At 39.7% G+C, this 22,535-nt stretch overlaps 1 protein-coding gene across 3 annotated transcripts in view; it reads left to right on the top strand.

The window, feature by feature from the left end:
- Positions 1–22,535, top strand: part of DROSHA (drosha ribonuclease III) — a 115,922-nt gene that overhangs the window by 84,590 nt on the left and 8,797 nt on the right. For all 3 annotated transcript variants that reach the window (XM_034411937.2, XM_034411938.2, XM_060691129.2), the window contains 8 exons: positions 4,516–4,586; positions 6,780–6,824; positions 10,707–10,864; positions 11,765–11,870; positions 16,954–17,095; positions 19,359–19,441; positions 20,570–20,673; positions 22,151–22,243. In XM_034411937.2, the coding sequence (XP_034267828.1) occupies positions 4,516–4,586; positions 6,780–6,824; positions 10,707–10,864; positions 11,765–11,870; positions 16,954–17,095; positions 19,359–19,441; positions 20,570–20,673; positions 22,151–22,243 (802 nt within the window). The remainder of the gene's footprint in view (positions 1–4,515; positions 4,587–6,779; positions 6,825–10,706; positions 10,865–11,764; positions 11,871–16,953; positions 17,096–19,358; positions 19,442–20,569; positions 20,674–22,150; positions 22,244–22,535) is intronic.

Genomic DNA, 22,535 nt, shown 5'->3' with positions numbered 1-22,535 from the left:
CTGTTTTCTTTTAAAAGCATTTTTTCGGCCGAAGAAAAAATGCTTTTAAAAGTAAAAAAAAAAAAAGACCCCTCTGATGATCGCACGGCTCAGCTGGGCATTGGGGGGGGGAAGGGATTTTTGCTACCAGTTCTCCGAACCATCCGGCGCCATCGCTACCGGATCAGGTGATCCGGTTCCAACCGGAAGCATTTCACCCCTGGTAGGTAGGCAGATTTTCCTGGGCTCCACAGTTGGGGACTGCAGCCAAGAAATTAAAAGACACTTGGTCCTGGGGAGGAAAGCTATGACAAATCTAGACAACATACTAAAAAACAGATACATCATTCTGCCAACAAAAGTGCGTATAGTCAAGGCTATGGTTTTCCCAGTTGCAATGTATGGCTATGAAAGTTGGACCATAAGGAAGGTTGAGCGCCAAAGAATTGAGGCCTTTGAACTATGGTGCTGGAGAAGACTCCTGCGAGTCCCTTGGACTGCAAGGCGATCAAACCAGTCAGTCCTAGAGGAGATCAACCCTGACTGCTCTTTAGAAGGCCAGATCCTGAAGATGAAACTCAAATACTTTGGCCACCTAATGAGAAGGAAGGACTCACTGGAGAAGAGCCTAATGCTGGGAAAGATTGAGGGCAAAAGAAGAAGGGGACAACAGAGAATGAGGTGGCTGGATGGAGTGAAGCAGTAGGTGTGAGCTTAAATGGACTCCAGAGGATGGTAGAGGACAGGAAGGCCTGGAGTAACGTTGTACATGGGGTCGCTATGGGTCAGACACGACTTCACGACTAACAACAACAACAGGTAGGTAGGTAGATATATAGGTAGGTAGATAGATGATAGATTGATAGATGATAGATAGATGATAGATAGATAGATAGATAGAGAGATAGATAGATAGATAGATAGATAGATAGATAGATAGATAGGGATACAAATGATAGTTAATAGGTAGGTAGGCAGGCAGGCATTTGTCCCCTGTTTGCTCTTACCTAAGAGGAACAGCTGAATTCAAAGTTTTTGAGAAAGGTCTGAATTATGTTTGGTTTTGCTGAAAATGCATTAGCAGCGGGATTTGCTTTTGTAACTTTTGCTTTTTCAGAACTGGGATTGCCTTATTTTTCACAAGAGTGAAGCCAGTCAGATCCAAATAATGAGATGGGGTCCATTCAGAGCTGAGGGGCAATGGCCTAACCGTAACTAAGGAAGCTGCCTCCTTCTTTATCTTTATTATCTACCACAGGAAACGACAACTGTCAACAGGGAACAAACTATTCTGTCCAGGGAGGCTATCCACATTGTTGAAGATTCCTTGCATGAAAAAGACAGTCTCCACCAGTGATGATTGAGTTGTGCATTCAGTGTGTGAAATAAGGGGTGGGACTAGTTCAGTTATCCCCATTTTGTATATAAGTCAGTGGTCCCATTTTGTAATCAAGCATATGCTATTCTATTATGCAGAGCATAAGTGAGGATTTGCCTCCCAAGCTTGGTGACCCTGTGTGTCTTATATCTCCAAGAATTCCCAACCAGTTGCCCTTTGTCTTATTAAAATAAGTACTGTAGTTAACCAAAAAAGAAATACCGTATTTTCCGGCGTATAAGACGACTTTTTAACACATGAAAATCTTCTCAAAAGTCGGGGGTCGTCTTATACGCCGGGTGTAGTTCTCCTGTAACCAGGCAGACCAGCCCGAAAGGCTCTGACGAGCCTTAAATGGCTCTGGCGATCCCAGCTCTGGCGATCCCAGCTCTGACAATCCCAGCTGAGTTCCCTGCAACTCAGCTGGGATCGCCAGAAACCACGTAAAAGGGAAAAAGTTTTTTACCTTTTACTCTGAGGATCCCAGCTCTGACGATCCCAGCTGGGATCGCCAGAAACCACGTAAAAGGGAAAAAGTTTTTTACCTTTTACTCTGAGGATCCCAGCTCTGACGATCCCAGCTGAGTTCCCTGCAACTCAGCTGGGATCGCCAGAACCATGGCTCTGACGGTCCCAGTTCTGACGGTCGATCCCATCCCAGCTGAGTTCCCTGCAACTCAGCTGGGATGGCCAGAGCCATGTAAAAGGGAAAAAGTTTTCCCCCTCCAGCTTGCTTACCTCAGCTGCTAATCGCAACGCTTGCCTTGCTTTGCTTGCTTGAATCTATTCAGGCAAGCAAGCAACTCCCTGCCTGCAATCAAGCAAGGAGTTAGTTGTGGACTTCAACTCCCAGAATTCCTCAGCCAGCAAAGCAAAGCTGGCTGAGGAATTCTGGGAGTTGAAGTCTACAAGTCTTAAAGTTGCCAAGGTTGGAGACCCCTGTTCTATTGGGTAAGTTTTTTTCCTCTTTGGGAGCTTTAAAAAAAATAGTCAATTGGGGTTTTTTTAGTTGTTCTTTTTTAGACCTAGCCATTTAGGAAGCCGTTTAGGAAGTTTTAAATTTAGCTTTCATATAAAAATAAAAATAAAATAAAATAAAATAATATTTGTGCAGCTTTCTGAGATTTAGTGTGTTTCTGTAGTGTTTCACTCCAACTACACAAACACACAAAATCTCACAAAGCTGTATGTGGAATTTTGTGTGTGTAAAGTGTGAAAGTTGGTTTTTTGGACTTTTTGTGGCTGTGTGAGGTTCCTGCTTGTTGCAGGGGCCATTTTGGGTCTAGCACAGCTGCTTTTACATTGTGGGTGAGCCAGTTGTGTTGTGTTGTGTGTGTTTAGAGTGTGAAAGTTTTTTTGGGGGGCTTTTTGTGGCTGTGTGAGATTCCTGCTTGTTACAGGGTCCATTTTGGGTCTAGCACAGCTGCTTTTACATTGTAGGTTGAGCCAGTTGATGTTTTTTAATTTTTATTTGGTGTGCATTGGAAGAGGGGCAGTCTTATATGGCAAGTATAGCCCAAACCCTATATTTTAACAGGAAAAGTTGGGGGTCGTCTTATATGCCCAGTCGTCTTATACGCCGGAAAATACGGTATGTGAAATTCAACTAGGGGCTAACATGAGCATGGGAAAATATAAATGCAAAATGTCTCTCAAATCAATCAATCAGAATAGAGCTGGAAGGGACCTTGGAGGTCTTCTAATCCAACTCCCCTGCTCAAGCAGGAGATCTTATACCATTTCAGACAGATGACTATCCAGATGTTTCTTAAAAACCTCCAGTGATGAAGCACCTACAACGTCTGAAGCTAGCTGTTCCACTGGTTAATTGTCATAACTATTAGAATGTTTCTCATTAATACTAGGTTGCTTCTCTCCTTGATTAGTTTCCATCCGTTGTTTCTTATCTTCCCTTCTGGTGCTTTGGAAAATAAATGGACCCCCTCTTCTTTCTGGTAGCCCCTGAAATACTGGAATACTGCTATCATGTCATCCCTAATCCTTCTTTTCTCTAGACTGGCCGTACCTAATTCGTGCAACTGTTCTTCAGATGTTTTTGTCTCCTGGCCCTTAATCATCTTAATTGCTCTTCTTTGCACTTTTTCCAAAGTCTCAACATCTTTTTTTGTAATGTGGTGACCAATTCCAGGTGTGGTCTTACTAAGGATTTATAAAGCCCTATTAATACTTCATGTGATTTTGATTCTATGCATCTGTTTACACAACCAAAAATTATATTATCTTTTTTGGGCTGCTGCCGCACACTGCTGGGTCGTGTTTAAGTGATGGTCCACGATTTATTTAGTCCCTCTCACATTTACTGTTTTTGAACCAGGTTTTGCCTAATCTGTACTTGTTCCTTCAAAATCAAAATCATGTTAAGGTACTTTTCCTGGCAACAATGAACAATTGATTTGACATTGCCTTTTTATTCTAAACAAATTTATATAGGATTTTAATAAGAAATTAAAGAACTGAAATATAAGTAGATGAATCCAGAGTAGTGGTGAAATTCAGTGAGTTCTATCCGGATTGCGTGATCCGGGTACACCAGCGGCAGGCTCCGCCCACCTGCCCGGACATCATCATATCCCTTTTTTGATCTTCTGCGCATGTGCAGAAGGCTCTGTGCATGCATGGATAAGGTGTGCGTGAGCGTAACGAGGGCGCAAGCGCGCTCCCATTTGCGGACCGGTAGCAAGGTAAGTGAATACCACCCCTGATCCAGAGGGGTTATCTGTTCGACAGGGACTTGTTTACTTTTGAAGCTCTGGTTTAAGCTAGTTGCTTTGCAGGGAAATGAAAAAGCAAAAATCTTTTTCCCTGCAAAGAAAAGAGTTTGCCATACATTTAAGGGAATTTGCATATGAATTGAACAAGACAGCAACTGTTCATGGATGCTTGTTCTATTTTTGCCACTTACATGTGGCAAAAATCACTGTGGATGCAGATCTCATACATAGGTGAGACCTAGTTGCTGCCAACCTTTTTCCCTTTCTCGCTATTATTAGTGAGATGAATACGAAACAGCCCCTTATCTCCTAAATTTATAGGTAAGTGAAACTGCAGCACACGTGTTAGCAGCCTCAAGTTTGCAACTTGCTTCTTTAAGTGGGTCTAAATGTAGGCTTTAATCTTCGGCACATTCTCCCGCACAGGGGCAGTTTACCTGGAGGGAAGTCTGGAAGAAGCCAAACAATTGTTTGGACGCCTGCTCTTTAACGACAAGGTATGACTTCATTTCTGCCTTGATTATAGCTCGCACCGTGTTTTCTGCTTTTCTCTAGTGCTTTAAATCAAAGTGCTTCAGAGGAAAATTGAAAAGAATCCTGCCTCTCAGAATATAATGCCTTGATCTAGCTAAATAAAGTAAAAGATTATTGTAATTACGGACATGCCTGGTTTTCGGCTGTAAAGACAAGGTGCCAGAAAAGACTACTCTGTCGCAAGTTTCTATTATCTTGCTCAGAAGGAGCGTGCAAAGTCTGGTATCCAGACTTTCTTTCACATGTCTGACATAATTTATTTGAGGATTGATGGGGACAAAAACTGATTGACAGGGCTGAAGAGAACATAGGGGAAAAGAGAACAAATGAGGAGAAGGAAAAAGTGAATGAGACCAATGTGAGATAGCAATAAGCTGTGGAAGCTGGTTCAGGATCCTCTGTAGCCCTGGAAGTTCACTGGATGATTTTGAGCACTTATTTCTTAGTCCAAAGTCGGTCATGAAGTTGATTGGCCATCCCTTGAATTCCTGCTGGAAAGGTAATATTTAGGAGAAGAAAACATCACAGGTTGCTGGCTCTGAGAAAATCAGAAACTCTAAGCCAGGGTAGAGTAGAGAGATGGAAGAGAGGGGAAATCAGAATAGGAGAGAGGGCTAGACAGGGAGGAAGAAAGGAGGAGAAGGAGAAAGGAAGAGGAAGTAGAGAGGAGCAGGAGAGGAGGGAAAAAGAAAGTAAGAAGGAAAGAAGAGAGGGAAATGGCAGGATTGAGAAGAAAGATTGCTGTACAACAAAAAAGATGAAATGGAAGAAAGGCAACCCCGAACATATATAAATATACTAAGATAAAGAATGAATGGTTAAAAAATAAAAGAGAATAAATATGAATAAGCAGGAAAATTAGAATTTGAGGGTGAACGAAGATGTTGTTTATATAAGTAAGCAAAGAAATATTGAGATATGATTAAAAAAAGGGGAAAAAAGAAAATTGTGGCAACAATGGTAATTGAGTAAAATGTATTTGAATTTATAAATTGTATAAGATAAGATATGGCCAATACTCTGTTCAAAAAGATGTGGGTGAATGTGGGGGAGTGAAAAAAACCAATAAAAGTTGATTTTTTTAAAAAAAGTTATATTTTCAACCATCAGTATGGAAATCTCCTGATGTGTACAGGCATCTTGGTGATTGTGGAAATGCAGCTGAGCGAAGATGTAGGGAACTTAACAGTGAATAAAGGAAGGGATGAATGCCTTCCCTCAACCCTTTCACTTCTCTAGTGCAAATTGCAGGCCAAGTACAGGCAGTCCTCAACTTACGACCACAATGGAGCCCAGAATTTATGTTGCCAAGTGAGACGTCTGTTAAATGAGTTTGACCCCATTTTATGACTTTTCATGCTCCATTTGTTGAGAGAATGGAGCTGCATTTGTTAAATTAATAACACGGTAGTTAAATGAAACTGGCTTCCCCATGGTCAGAAGGTCTCAAAGTATGATCATCACATGACCCCAGGACACTGCAACTGTCATAAATATGAATCAATTGTCAAGCGTCCGAATGTAAATCGCATGACCATGGGGATGCTGCAGTGGTCATAAGTGTGAAAAATAAGTCATAAAAAGGTCACTTTTTTCCATGTTGTCGTAACTTTGAACGGTCACTAAACGGACTGTTGTAAGTTGAGGACTACCTGTATGTTGCAAGAGAAGTATTGGCAGGAACGACCAACATGTATAGTGTTTATTTATTGTAAGCTTTTGGTCTCATGCAGGTGGGGTTATGTGCAAAATATAATTGTGCTCCACGTTCACCTTTGGTTAATTTGTCTTGATGTTTTCCTTCTTTCCTTTCCTTTCCTTTCCTTTCCTTTGGCTGGAATGAAACTCCTGAATTTTTAGTTACAGAACTTTAAGCAAAAAAAAAAAAAAAAAAAAAGGAACCCATTATGTAGTTCCTGAACGGTGTGTGTTCTCCATCCACCTAATTGACATGAACTAAATGGAAGCACTACAGGCAGTTTGAACAAAGAATGCCTGCTTTTTAAAAATGAGTTTGCCAGCACTATTGAATTTGCAAGAAGCCGAGTCAGCATCTTAAGCCATTTCAATCTGTTGCAGAATGACATTTTATTTAGCAATGTGGAACTTGTTAAACGGTTCCCTTGAGCTTTAAAAGCATCTCTCTACATTTGCAGGACCTGCGGGAAGTATGGCTTAATTATCCGCTACACCCTCTGCAAGTAAGTGTTCCCCTTTTCACTAACGAATTTCAGAACAGTTTAAGGATGCCTTTTATTGGTCTTTGGCTGTGTTGACATCTTTGAGCATTTCACATGCACACGTGGCCTTTGTGAATTTTTGTAGCTAATAAGTGTCAAGCGCTTGGGCTTAAAGGCAGGCAAGAATTTTAGAAGAGACAGGCAGTAATTGGGCAAGGAGATGTCAGTCACAGGGCAGCCATGTGGAAGATCACCAGCTTGGTGGCACTGGGGAGAGAATAAGCTGGCAACTTTGCTCACCGTGAGACTATCTCGGGATGGAAAAATGCAACAAATTTCAAAGCCTCATGGAGGCAGGGCACCTTTGTGGCCTTTTCATGTCACCTGATTCCTCTGGGGGTTCAAGAAGACTGTCAGCATCTCAGCTGGAACTTTCTTCTGCTAAAACAAGAACCAGATAGAAAGCAGCTCTCTGCAGAAGGTTCTTTTCTGAGCTAGCAACATGTCTTCATGAAGGAATTTATTCCCTAATCATCTCCTGGGAAGGTTGATTCTTCCTTCATCTCCAAGGCATGCAAGAAAAAAAATATATCTTCCCAGTGGTGAAATCTAAAATTTGTTACTACCAGTTCTGTGGGTGTGGCTTGGTGGGTGGGTGGGGGGTAATGTGACTGGGTGGGCGTGGCCATTTTTTTTTAACTTTTAAAACCATTTTTTCTACAACCTCTTCGGCGAAGAGGTTGTAAAAAAATGCTTTCAAAAGGCTCTGACAATCCCAGCTGAGTTGCCTGATCGGCAGAGGCTTTTTTTCTTTTAAATGCCTCTGACGATCAGGCAACTCAGCTTGGATCGTCAGAGGCATTTAAAAGAAAAAAAGCCTTTTTTCTTTTAAATGCCTCTGACGATCCAAGCTGAGTTGCCTGATCATCAGAGGCTTTTTTTCTTTTAAAAACCTTTGAAAATCCCAGCTGAGCCGCGCGATCATCAGAGGCTTTTTTTTTTTTTTTACTTTTAAAAGCATTTTTTCGGCCGAAGAGGTTGTAGAAAAAATGCTTTTAAAAGTAAAAAAAAAAAGCCTCTGATGATTGTGTGGCTCAGCTGGGCATGGGGAGGGGGGGCTGGAATTTTTGCTACCGGTTCTCCGAACCACCCGCCTCCATCGCTACCTGATCGGGCGATCCAATCCAAACTGGGAGCATTTCACCCCTGTGTCTTCCCATATATTGAATTAAAGATAGAATAAGAGCACTTCTTTCCAAAGCTCTTAGAATTTTGGGGGAAATGTTCTTTAATGGACTCCTCTCTGATGGCCAATCATATGCAATTTTGGTATCCCTGGGCAGAAAGATACAAGATATAAATGGGAGTATGTTATTCACAGTTATGGTATGAATACTTAAGTGGGTTTTTTTTCCGGAAGTTGAATAAGGCAAAATAGATGTTAAAAGTAAGGAAAAGTAAAAGAAAAGAATGAATTTTTGTCTATCAATCTTTGTCATGATTGCTGCTCCTAAAAGTTTTATTTCTATGGTTTACATATGAATACCTAAATGCACTGTAAACAGAATGTTGCTAATGTGCTATAAAGATGGGTAAGTCCTATCATTTATTGGAGCATTGCATTGTTTATCTCTGATACTTTTGTAAAAAATCACACCACTGGCTGAAACATCCCCCACATTCTGGTTTTGCCCTTAGAAAAGCTAATTTTAACAAAAGTGGAACAAGGCCTATAAAAAAAATGTAATTAAGTTCCTGCAATATCCCCAAGTTTGAGCATCCTATTTTCACACTTTCAGCGAGCATTCTTGCTAGCTTCCAGCTAAAATAATTTAATGGGAAAATATTAGATTAAAGAAAACAGGCAGAGGATTCTACAGTGGAATAAAACCTTTTGAAATACGTTTTTATAGGGAAAAAATGGAGAGATTCATTGATTACATTTATATCTTTAAAAAAATTCAGCATGCAGGTAATCCCTGGGCCACTGGAAAAAAATAGAATATATAGATAACATAGTTAACAACATCGCTGAAAGAAAAAAAAATCAGCTGGGAGAGGTAATAAAACTTGGCAATAGCTAAAAATGTACAATATTTATAAGGAATAGAGAATAGGACCTCTGCAATTATCAATAAAATTACAGACCTGGAACACATGAGAATCCTGAATTATTATTTTTTTGAGAACTCTTGGAACTATTATGTTTATACATGTTTGTAGGTTACTGAATCATCCTATATTCAAAGCTAGATTAAAATCTCCTTCAGACTGAGCTTGACTGGTTGACTTCACAGTCACTGCTGTGTAGTTCTCATGGCAACACCATAACAGCATCTGGTTATTGCTTTGTTCCATGAGCCTTTTCTCATCTTCCCTGAGTTTTGGGGGGATCTCCCATCCAACTACTAACCCGGTCCGATTCTGCTTAGCATTTCAAGGTCAGCTATATGCTGCTAGTTAGCGTATCAAAATGCATTTCGGATTAAATTTATGGTGCAGAGTCCGCATTTAGTCATTCTTTCTCCAATGTATCTTTCAGATAGCCCTTCATGATTCATGTCTAGAACGATGATATTGTGCTGCTGAAATGTGACCAAATTGTACTAGTTAGAGGATGGAATTTTATTTGTGTTTTAATCCACTGCTGGTTGATAACCGAAATAAAGAGAATTGAGTGATTTTAACTGAGAATTGGGGTGGGAATGGGAACAAAGGATACATTATATTCCTTTCCTCCTCATCAACTGAACAAAATTGAACTGACCTTCAACCCAACTTCATTTTTTAAGGACACCTTTTGTGGCTTTAGGGTGCAGAAAGAAAAGGAGAGGTATGCTCTTCCTATTTCCTCCTCTTTAATTTCTGCCTAACCCTCCAGTGGCCTCAAATTAGTTTGAATATTGGCAAAGGCCATTTTTGAAGGGCATTAAAAGTAAGGATTGAATTGTTTGCTTAACAGGGGCCTCCTGATTCCCATCTTTACAATCTTTTCTCAAACTACCCCCCCAAAAAAGAGCTAGAAAATATTGGTTTTTCACCTCCAGGTGACTTCACTGGATGACCTCCTGCGTCCTTCCAGGAACTTGGAAAGCTGAGCTGTCCATCAGTTATAAGAGCTGAAGTCCAATAAATATGGAGTGAATAAGACTGGGGGAAATAGTTGTAGGAAACCTTTAGTATTTGTTTAATAAAGCATAGTAAAATTAAACAAGATTGCTACATAGGAGAAAAAACCCCCGATGATCCTGAACCTTGATTGATTGATTGATTAATGGATTGATTTTTGTGATGGCGATAGCATTCTTTAGAGTTTGCCATTAAAAAGAGCTTCATGCTCACTTCATGCATTATTGTTGATTTTTTAAAAATTTATTAATCAAATTTATGTTGCCACCCATTTCACTGAAGGTGATTCTGGTTAGTGCGTAACCATGGATAAAAACATAATAACGAATACAAATGCAAAAACGGTAGTAATATATATCTTAAATCTCCAAAATGAAGGGAGAATAAAAAATGCCCCCCTCAACAATGGAGCCATCTAGTCAAGTCCCCAGTTCTGTCGAAACCCTAATAACCAGATCTTGAGGGCCTTCCAGAATATCAAAAGGGATGGAACTAACCTAATTTCAGGAGGAAGGATGTTCCTTTAGACGGGGGCCACAGCAGAGAAGACACGAGTCCTGGAACCTACGAAATGTAGATCTTTGGCTGATGGTGTATTATTAGGATAGCATTGCAAGCTACCAAAGTGTCTGCTGTGTGGTGATTAAGATTCATATTACCAAAGTAAAATGTAAAGTACCTAATCAAGCTTCTTCCCTTGCTTTCTGAATTCAGCTCTTAAGTTTCTCCTCTTAAACTAATTTGTTGTCCTCATTGTTTAATATTGACTTACAGCTGCAAGAATCTAACACTGACAGACAGCTGATTGAGACGTCTCCTGTCCTCCAGAAATTGACTGACTTTGAGGATGCTATTGGAGTAATTTTTACTCACGTTCGCCTCTTGGCGCGGGCTTTCACTTTGAGAACAGTTGGATTTAACCATCTGACGCTGTGAGACTTTTTCTCTCTCTCTCTCTCTCTTGCACTTTCTTTCTGCAGGAAGGCTGAGTGGCTGTTCTTCTCCAGGAAAAGAGATTGGGCTGATGCTGATCTACAACTGTTTTCCCAGTTCAGATTTTTCAAAAGCTCTGGCCTTAGAGGTCCATCAAAGCATCTATGGTTTGCCAGATTTGTTTGTTCCAGATTAGTTGAGATTTTATCACATAAATATTGAAGGACAAGAAACAACATTCTTGCTTATTGAGATGCTTAACTACCCAAAGTTTGCTTCTGACCCTAACATAGGTTGAATCATCTCTTCTGTTTTTAACTAGCTACAAAAAATTGTCTTTTCATTCGAATTAAGCAAAGATCAAATCACCCGATTTGTGCAGAAGAACCATAGCTGAAAGTATCCAGAGCTTGTGTTTTTTTTTTTTTTTTTACTTATGCAGAACCATAGTCAAACAAATGTTCTTTCACAGGGACATTTGATGTTATCCCCTCAATTCCTACAGTTTATGTTTTCATAAAGTGATTCATAGCTAAATTTATAGTGGTTTCCCCCTTATTATTTCTGACACCGTAAAAGCATTATTTTGTCTTACCCGGCAGTGGTGGGATTTGCAGCAACCTGAAAAATGACATTTTGTGCACAGTGGCATCCCATAAATGCAGCAATTACATGCATAATCATAACATTTACTTGGTGACATTAAATAAGTTTTGTCACTTGCCTCCCCTTTCCTCTCCCACAAATACCCATACTTAGCAAATACAAATACATTGTATTGTCTGATACGATCAGCAGCGTATTGTTCTGCCTTTTTAAAAATATCCAGCTCTCTAAACCAAGGTAGTGTTGTTCCCTTCTCTGTATAATCTCTTCCTTCCTTTAATCTCATGCTTCAGGGGCCATAATCAGAGGATGGAGTTTTTGGGTGATTCCATAATGCAGTTGGTGGCCACCGAGTACTTATTCATACATTTCCCTGATCATCATGAAGGCCACTTGACGGTGAGAGTATCATCCATTATTCTTGGCAGGAGTAAAACTGGGATAGTGGTTATGGGAGGAAATGGAGAAAAAGAGAAGAACTTTGTGAAAGTGAATTATTCTGAGCTTAACTGGATATCCGCAACATCACCCCTCTATTTGCTCTTAATACGGTTCTGTTAATTTGAAAATGTGAATCCTGCCACAATCAAGGAAATGTGATTTATGGAGCCTGGGAGTGATGTTATCTCTTCTTTAAAACAAATCAATAGCTTTAATAACCGTGGTGATTAAGTTATTCCTCTAAAAACTAGAAGTAATTCTAGTTCATTTGCAGGAGAGCGAAAGCAATTGAAATCAACAGAGGTCATTAATATGGGGCACTGTTCTTGCTTCTTGGGGGCTAATAGTTCAAGCAGCAACTTTATGAAGTTTGCTTTTTCTAGCCTCATCCCAGCTTTCTTCCTGATTAATAAGCTAAACTGTAGGCGAACAATCTTACATCTTAGAGCAGTGTCTTAGAGGATGTATATGACCGTCGCCCACAAGAACTGTGGGCTAAAGAGCCATAAAGAGCTTAAAGGTAATTGCTGATTGGTTTTCTGCTGCCGTTCGTGGCAGGAAATCAAACATTCCAGAAACCGGCAATCACCAGTATGCTTCAAGAAGCAAAAGGGGTAAAAGAGGCAGAATGATGAATGTCTATATGTGAAAAAAAGGAACGCACGCGTATATGTGAATGAATAAGTGCACACAACTAGGAATCTCTATAGTTTCCTTGCATGTAAAAACAGTGCTCTCCATTACACTAGGATGTGGATGCACAATTTTTAGGGGGCTAGGAATTTTAAGGAACTACAGAGACACATCTCTTAGATGATAATAAGAATAGATAAAATCAGAGAAAGCACGTGTCCGAGGTACATTTTCCCCCTTCCTCGTGTATTATTTTTCCCTCTCATGCTCTGTCTTCTATTATCTATCCTGTCAAAAGATCCTTCATTTCTATTTCAAAGCAGGAAGAAAGGGGTTACAAAACAATTTGTGGGTGTGCTGATTGTGTCTTCATCAGGGTTTGATCCTCCAGTTACTTAGACTTCTTCTTTTATTGGCCTCAGCAATGCTAATGATTATGAGGTTACGGATATTCTTGCTTAACAATGGTAATTGGGACTAGAAACTTCATTGCTAATCAGCACTGTCCTTAAGCACAACATGATGTGACCGTGCCAATTTATAACAGCAGTGCCAGCGTTTCCAGTTGCCATTGTTAAGCAAATTGTGCACTATCATGAGAACCTCACATAACCATGGCTGGCAAGGCCTCCAGGCTTCCCCTTTCACTTTGCCGGTGAGAAGCTGGCAGGAAAAGTTACAAATTTTGATCACATGACCTGAGACACGGCAACAATTGGAAATGCAGGCCAGGTATAGTATCAAGTGTCTGAATCACACTCACAGAACTGAGGGGATGCTGCGACAGCCAGAACTTGAGCACCACTCATGAGTCCGACTCATTCAATTCCATTGTAACTTTGAATAGTCACGGAACAAATGACTATTCTTGTGCTGTTATTAAGTAAGGACTCTCAAACGTTCCGGTATGGGCACCCTGCCTAGCCTTGACTTGAGATGCTAAGATACAATTTACTGACTTTGCATTACTTAGAAAGTATAACCCTTAGGGGTTTTTTTGTTTTTCATTAAAAGAGACAGTGAATCATTTTTAAGAGTTTGGTGATAAGAGTATAAATAGAATACAGAATAACAGAGTTTGAAGGAACCTTGGAGGTCTCCTAGTCTAACCCCCTGCCCCTTTCACTTGAAGTCCACAAGTCTTAAAGCTGCCAAGTTTGAAGACCTCTGTCTTAGAGGATGTATATGACCGTCGCCCACAAGAACTGGGGGCTGAAGAGCCATAAGTAGATTGAAGGTAATTGCTGATTGGTTTTCTGCTGCTCCTTCACGATCACTATCCTTTAAAAAGATAAAAAAAGCAGGTGCCCTTATCAATACTGTATGATCTTTGAACCTTCTAGGCCAGTGATGGCTAACCTTTTTGCCATTGCATGCCAAAAGTGGGTTGAGCGCAGGAAGATCGTGCACGCACGTGCCCACACCCATAATTCTATGCGCTCCACCCTCCTGCATGAGTGCGTGATCCACCTACACTTCCCCCCGCTTTTGGCACACAATGGCACAGTGAGTCCGGTAGGCCCGTTTTTCACCCTCCCCAGGCTCCAGAGGCTTTCTAGGAGCCTGGGGAGGGTGAAAACGGCCTTCCCCACTGCCCCCCAGAGGCCCTCCGGAGGCCGGAAATGGCCTGTTTCCCTACTTCTGGTGGGCCCAGAAGGCCCAAAAATTGGCTGGCTGGCACGCACATGTGTGCCGGAGCTGAGCTCGCGTGCCGACTGATATGGCTCCGCATGCCACCTGTGGCACGTGTGCCATAGGTTCGCCATCACGGTTCTAAGCAGTTTAAATTTTAACACCACCTTTTTTGTTTGAAAGTGGAACATAACTCCCTATTCCCTTTCTGTTTTGATTCCCTTGAGCTCACTTGCATCCAAGCTCTTTAAATTCACTGTGATTGATGACATAGTTCCATCTGATTTATTTATTATTTATTAATTGAATTTGTATGCCGCCCCTCTCTGAAGACTCAAGGCGGCTCACAATGCATTTAAAATCATTATAAAAAGCATTTAAAAATTAAAAACATTAAAACTCAAATCACACCATTCATGGCCGGATCTCGCCGGATCGCAAGAGTGAGATCAATGGCCCCAGGCCTGCCGGAAAAGCCAGGTCTTCACCATTTTTCGGAAGGCCAATAGGGTGGGGATGGTCCGGACCTCAGGAGGTAACTGGTTCCAGAGAGCTGGGGCAGCCACAGAGAAGGCCCTCCCCGTGGGCCCGCCAGCCGGCATTGTTTAGCTGACAGGACCTGGAGGAGACCAACTCTGGGATCTTACCCACAGTGATTTGTGAATACGTTATATGTTGCTTCCTTACTAACAGGCTGACGCTTCCAAATTGTGTTTTTCATTGAATCCATTGGAAACAGTTTTCCGAAGGTTGCTTTTCTGTGTCATGTGCCTTCCATTTCCCAGTATTACTATCTTCTTTCAAATACCACCCATATATTTTAGTCTTCTGCAGAAATTTCACCTTCTCAGCTACTCATCCACTCTTCATATCCTATGCAAATTTCAACATTTTTGCTTTGATTCATAGCAGAAATAATCCCAAGAATATTATGTGCTTATTCTTTTGGAAAGTTATTGCTGTTAATTAGCGCATTTGCCTTTTTTCCCCCATCAACTAATTCTTGAGTCTCATAGATGGCTGCATTTCTTTAAACAACACCCCCCCCCCGCAAAAAAAAACTCGTTATCTTCTTACAATGGACACATGGGGGACCAACTCATTTGTCCAGTATGAGAGGATTATATGTTTTTAAACTATTTCTGCTCAATTAGCCAAAGCCATAATAACGCTTACAAAATCAAATATGGAAATAATAAATCTTCAGCTTGTGAATTTTTGCAACTTTACTTTAACAGCTAGAAGCAGTGTTCTTAGACATTTTTATAATTAGCAAATCATTAAGTAGCTGTCTTTGTTTCAGATGCAAGTAGCAAGGCACACTATGGATTACTTTCAGTGTGATATTAAACTGTGGCCAAGCAGTTACAAAAAGAAGCTAGATAATCCTCATTTGTGCTTCTTTCTCCCATGACTGTGAGGAGAAACAAAAAAGTTTTGCTTTGATTAACCATGATTTGGCCACTGTTGTTCAGACTCGATGAAGGGCTTCATGGTAACCACAAGCACAAGAATTCAGTTTCAAATTGCATTTCAAGCAACTGGGCTGGTTCCATTACCTTGAGTTACAGTTAGGCATAATTTGGGATACAGATGAAAGGATTAATATGATGTGCCCAACATAGTGCCTACAGATACCAACCTAACAGCAGAAAATTCCTTATTTGTTTTCAAGCGTTCATTCAAACTATTTTAAAAATAAATTGAATTTTGGACAGAATTACAAACTAAAAAGCATTGTCAAGAATACCCTTCGATTCTACACAAGACTGATAGACTTTCTTAGATTTCTTTTTAAAGAATATGAATGGCTGTAGTCCATAGCTTTATGTGCAGATGTGTCCATCACCAGTCCAGAAAAGGTAAACTGGGGCTTCAAAGTGTCTGTTTGAGGAGGACAGCTAGAGAGGATGGGAAGGATGAGCCTCACCAGTCTGTTTTTTGGTCAGTTGTTATTATGTGATTGGTCTCACTTATTGGGTCATCTCTATTGCAAATGGACAAACTTCCCTGGTTCTCTGGGTAACTATGATATGATCTCAACATTAAAATGTGACTTTTTCCCTGAAAAAGTTGTATACTACTGGTCTAAACTGTGGCTAATTAAAAAGAGCTGGGAGGATCACTGGGTACCAAGACAAATAACATTTGATTGCGTGGGTGGGCAATTTTTTTCAACGTTTGCCTTTCTTATTAAAAAGAGAACATATACAAAGCGGATAGGATGCTTGACATTTAAGATAAATAGAAGTAGTGTAAAATCAGCACAAATCATTCTGCTTTTCTGAGGCCAGGAAAGAAAAGGGAACGCTTGTATATTTTGGGAGCACCTGAATCATTCTACCCTTTTTCTTCTGCCCTTTACAGGTTGGTTGAAGGTATGCAGTAGGGTGAATGTGGCAGATCTTCCCTGTTAACCTGAGGAGGTTGAGGAAAGAGGGAATGGGATAAGAGTGTACACTTCATTTCTATTTGTGCCTTCTTTTAAAAATTGCTGGAAGAAAACAGGAGGTGTTTAGACCAGATAAACGGTAGCATTTCTTTGTTTTTGTTTAGTCAAGCAAAAGCTAACAACATGTTATGTGTCTAGGCCAGAGGTGGGGGAACTATGGCCCTTTTATGACTTGTGGACATGCTGGCACAGGAATTCTGGGAGTTGAAGTCCACAAGTCATAAAATAGCCATAGTTCCCCACCTCTAATCTAAGCTAAAAATTGGGTGTTGCTCCTCAGAATGCCATGCACATTTACCTGAGTGGAGTCTCTTGCCTTGGCAGTTGTTGCGCAGCTCTTTGGTCAACAACAGGACACAAGCCAAAGTGGCAGAAGAACTGGGCATGCAGGAGTTTGCCATTACTAACGATAAGACCAAACGGCCTGTCGCACTGCGAACAAAAACATTAGCTGATCTTTTGGAATGTAAGTGCTAATGCTGTTAATTCATTTCTTTCTCTAGTGGTTTGATAGCTAAATAATGTTTCAAAAGCTTGTGGTACAGCAACAATTAAAGGCAAGAACCAGCTCAAAGAACCTCTAAGGTGGTGGCTTAAAGAAAGTTTATTTATATGATAGATGTGTTACCACTAGCTGCCATCCTGAGGATCTAAAATGTGTAGTACTACATCTCTATAACTTACATTAGAAAATGAATTGCTTTTCATTGTTACGCCTATTCTTAGTTAGTTACGCCAACTAAAGAAACAAAAGAAAAAAATTGACTCCCTTCTTTTATTTGAAATATAATCAATTTATAATTTCCTAAGTAGCATTCTTTCCAAAGGCACTGTGATGAAAACCCACATTGTAAATGGAACATCGCCTTTTTCTTAATTTTAAGCTTGTTTGAGGGTTTTTTTTTTCTTAAGGTTGTTCTTCCTGTGCAAGAGAAGTGGCAATAAATATTAGGCCCAAAAGGTAATCTTTATCCAGAACATTTTAATACATTTTGTGAGTTGAGAGGACCCAGTGTCTCTTGCCAGATCCTTTTAGTAAATGGAAGTAGTTCACAAACAATCATAATTTATGGCCAAGGCTCTGAGAGTGTGTGCTTTGCTGTGATTTATTTCTAAAAACTTATAGTCTCCTGGCTAAACAATGGGATTTGAAGAACTGTCTCTTTGTCTAGTTTTTCAGAATTGCTTCTTAATTAATTTTGTAGATCTTGGCATTTTTCATTGATTCAGTTTTCAATTTTTGTTAAAGAAGAAAGGCTATACCACAATATAAAAATGATGATGTGTTTTCTCTGTGACCTTGAATTAACCCAACTGCCTCAAACTCTGTTCTGAAACAGAATCAGGCAGGAAGGTGAAACTTTCCTTAGTAGAAACTTGGTTTCTACATGTTAAGATAGAAGAGACAATTCTGAAAAGAGTAGGTAGGTATTTGCCTGTTAGTGTATTAGGAACAAAAGTGGAAGAATCTTTGATTGGGGTTGGAAATATCGTTCTTGATCTGATACTTGACCTGATATGTCAAGGTAGCAACCTGATTGAAAATTAAGCCAAAACACATCCTGAGATTACAGGGATGGGAAAAGCCAATTTGGGAGAAATTTGTTTTATAAGTGTAAAACAGCAGCAGCTGCAAGAAAAAAAAATTGTAAGGGTAAAACAGCAGCAGCAAGAAAAAGCCATAGTCCAATACTGAAACATTGCAAAGTTTAGCAGAATATTTGTTTGCTGTTTTTTTCCAGGTCTAAGTGGAACTCACATTTTAAGAGTTTGAATTCCCACTTCTCACCCCAAAAGGAAAATATTCATAGTGGACCAATAACACAACAGCTTAATCTGGTTTTTTTCAATGTAGTGTCTTCTTAAAAGCACTTTGACTATAATTCCCAGAATTAATCAGTCAGTTGTAGTTCCAAACTATACAAAGGATACTAAGCTGAAGAGTCGTCTTCATTAAAATACATGGACTAAAATACTGACTGAAAATAATTTGATCAGTTTGTAATTTAGATGAGTATTTTTTCAAACTTGGCAAGTTTAAGATGTTTGGATGTCTACTACCATAATTCAGATTTGTCAAATTTGAAAAAAAACTTATTTAGGCTGAGACCATTACACACATTTCCATCTTCTGTGTTTCTCCCAGCCAACCTTAGATGGAGATTGTAGCATTGTGGTTTACGCTGTATTAACCGAGTGAAACAAAAATCCAGAGTATAGCCCTTGTACCTGTAATCCTTAGAGGCACTCCCACACACACAGCTCTTTAGGGCAAAAACATGCTTTCCTGTGTAGATATAGAAAGTGCTAAAAGCACAAGCTTTCCTACAGCTCCCTCCACAAATCTTTAGTGTGTGTGAATTACTTGAAGTGAAAGACACAAGTTATTTCCTTGCTGTTTATTTCTGAGAAAACATATTTAGTAAATCAATTATCTGCTCTTGCTTTTCGTTTTATTTTTACCTCTTTTTACTCATGTCTTTCATTTCTTTTGTGGATAATGTAGACTTTAATATCCCTGTAATATTTTTCCTTCTCTCAGACTTTCCTTCTTCCCAAAATGGTAAAAACACCTCTCACCCAACTATGTGTCTTTTTGATGTCTTAATATATACCGTCGCAGGTCCACCGTTGACTTGGAATATTTGCAACAGATTGTCTAGAAATATTAAAGTGTGTTTGAAAGAAAGTAATATTCCCGTAATGTTTGGTTCTCCCTTCTTCCTCAGCCTTTATCGCTGCTCTGTACATAGATAAAGATCTGGAATATGTCCACACCTTCATGAACGTCTGCTTTTTCCCACGATTGAAAGTAAGTCTCAAAGCGATTGTTATGTGTTACACAGCCGAGAAGCTGACTTTGCTACAAAGTCCCAGCTGAACTAAGATTTTTGCTCTCCATGTCCTGAGTAATAATAGAGGTTTTAAATCTCTGTTCTCTCCCATTAGTGGCTTAGATACACGTAGTTCTTGATTAGTGCAGTTAATGAATCCTATGAAGAGATCACATTATTTGAATTTGCACTATTCAAAGTGACATTTCTATGGAAAATAGGGTAATTGCTTCCAGCTCAATGGAAATAGGCAAAGTTTTTACATATAATTTTTATATTTTATTAATGAAATGCTGAACAATATTAAAAGTGGATAAACCTGTATCCAAAGTGTAATTGCTATCTCCTGCATTTTGTCTTCAAAATGAGCCTCTTTGTTTTAAGCTTCCCTTGAACAAAACTTTCCTTTGCTCCATTTTGTATAAACTAAAACATCTAGAACCCCAACATCTACAACCTTAATAGCAACCTTAACTGCACATGCACTAGCGTTAATTGCAGTTACGTTAGTCTTGGTTACTTGGATTTTGTCTTGCATTAAGCATGACCTGGTATCAATTTATCAGTCACACTAAATCAAATTTTGCATTATTTAAACACGCATAGGGACGCGGTGGCTCAGGGGCTAAGATGCTGAGCTTGTCGATCGAAAGGTCGGTAGTTCAGCAATTCGAATCCCTAGTCCCACGTAAAGCTCCCGTTACTTGTCCCAGCTTCTGCCAACCTAGCGGTTCGAAAGCATGTAAAAAATGCAAGTAGAAAAATAGGGACCACCTTTGGTGGGAAGGTAACAACTGTGCACCTTTGGCGTTCAGTCATTCTGACCACATGACCACAGAGACATCTTCAGACAGCGCTGGCTCTTCGGCTTTGAAAAGGAGATGAGCACTGCGTCCTAGACTTGGGAACGACTAGCATATATGTGCGAGGGGAACCTTTACCTTTACCTTAAACACGCACAAATTGCAACCCTACCTATACTAAGAGAAAAATACATTTGAAAAGTATTTTCCTACTTCCAGTCCATTTTTTCCTGTGAACAGTTGTTATTTCTTCCTTTTCTTTTTCTTTTTTTCTATCTTTCTTTTTGTTTTTGTCCATTTTAGGAATTCATCCTAAATCAGGATTGGAATGATCCAAAATCTCAACTCCAGCAATGCTGTTTAACTCTCAGAACAGAAGGGAAGGAGCCAGACATTCCTCTGTATAAGTAAGGAGATTGATTTGTATACATGCATTATCATTTTGTGACTCCCTTTTTTAAAAGATTCCCATATGACTGGAATTAAGTATCACACCCTTTGTTCAAAGAAGGAATTAGTTGCTCTGATCAAATGAAAGTATACTGTTACACTTTGGATCTCAGATTCAGTTTAAAGCATTGGAGATATAGTCAAGAAAGTTTGTGCAGGTGGGCAATATGATGGCTGTATGTACAGTAGACATTGATAGTCTCAGACACATTCAATTTTCCCAAACTCAGTTCTCACTTTCTCCACTAGGATAGCTTTGGGCATGCTTTTGCTTCTTAAGCTCACCCAATTGCTTCTGCAGGTGCAGCAGTCATCTCCCAAGTTACTTTTCCTTGATGATGGAAATGCTATGAGAGAATAGCAATAGCACTTAGACTTATATATCGTGTCATAGTGCTTTACATCCCTCTCTCTAAGTGGTTTACAAAGTCAGCATATTGTCCCCAACAATATGAGTCCTCATTTTACTGACCTTGGAAGGTTGAGTCAACCTTGAGCTGGTCAGAATCGAACTCCTGGCAGCGGGCAGTGAGTTGGCCTACAATACTGCATACTAACCACTGCATCACCATGTCTCAAAATATATATAGTGAGGCTAACTCACTTCTCACTGAGAGGAGTTCGATCCTGACTTGCTCAAGGTTGACTCAATCATCCATCCTTCTGAGGTCAGTTAAATGAGGACCCAGATTGTTGGGGACAATATATGTATATGCATATGTATATATGTCATATATATATATATATATCCTATATCCTATAAAGGCAAGTGAGAGAATGGGAGAAAAAAAAATATCACCCAGGGAAGTTAATCTTGTAGTGTTAGCACAGCCTGGAGCATAAGAGACATTGGTGAAAATTCCTACCTGCTTTCCAAGTAGTTTTCTATTCATGCTGTCTTCAGACATGATAGGAACAGATGTTTTTTGTTGTTGTTTAACAAAATGGTTACTGTTAGAACAGGTAGTATCAGTTTAACCATATGTATGGGGGGGGGGGAAAGGCTGCAGAAAATGTCAAGATGTTTCATCATTTATGATTATATTTTTGGGTCAAGGGCAAAATATTAAGGGTATATTCCATCCCATTCAAATAAGAAGTAAGACTGCGGTAAAGGGTAAGGTAAATGACTATAAGATTGAAGTATGAAATCATTCTAAAATATATAATGCAGTGGATGTTAGCCGCATAACTATGTACATAGAGTGGAAGGTTATATCAGAAAGAGAAGCAATTATTGATTGACAGAGGGAAAATTCTGTATTAAGCATACATAAATATCCATTAATGAAAGGATGGCATTGTCTCATAAAATAATCTGTCAAGGTTCATCCTTCTGCTGTGACCTTTGTTAAAATAGTTGCATTTCTGTTCAGACATCTTAGAACATTTCCAGGACTGTTTTTTTCTTTTGCTGTCTGTCTTATGGCTTAGAACACTGCAAACAGTTGGACCTTCTCATGCTAGGACATACACTGTGGCTGTTTACTTCAAAGGCGAGAGAATAGGATGTGGGAAGGGACCAAGGTACGTAAAATGTTTGAATACTTATATATTCTATATGTCTGCTGCCTGCCTATCATCCATCCATCCATCCATATCTATCTATCTATCTGCCTGTCTGCCTGCCTGCCTGCCTGCCTGCCTGGGAAAGGAGAGCTATATGATGTTCACTGACGTATTAAATAGGACTCCTAAAAAAGTGAATTTTAGAAAACTTTTGTGCATCTTAACCTGGGATCAAGACAATCTAAGATTCACAGGCACATTGATTCTCAGTGTCAGGTATCCAAGGTGAGAGTGGAGAAGTGTGCCTATT

This window comes from Pantherophis guttatus, chromosome 3 (genome assembly GCF_059756535.1).
Source record: "Pantherophis guttatus breed Tessera chromosome 3, ASM5975653v1, whole genome shotgun sequence".
Lineage (NCBI taxonomy): Eukaryota > Metazoa > Chordata > Lepidosauria > Squamata > Colubridae > Pantherophis > Pantherophis guttatus.
This window is presented reverse-complemented; position numbering and strand designations above follow the sequence as displayed.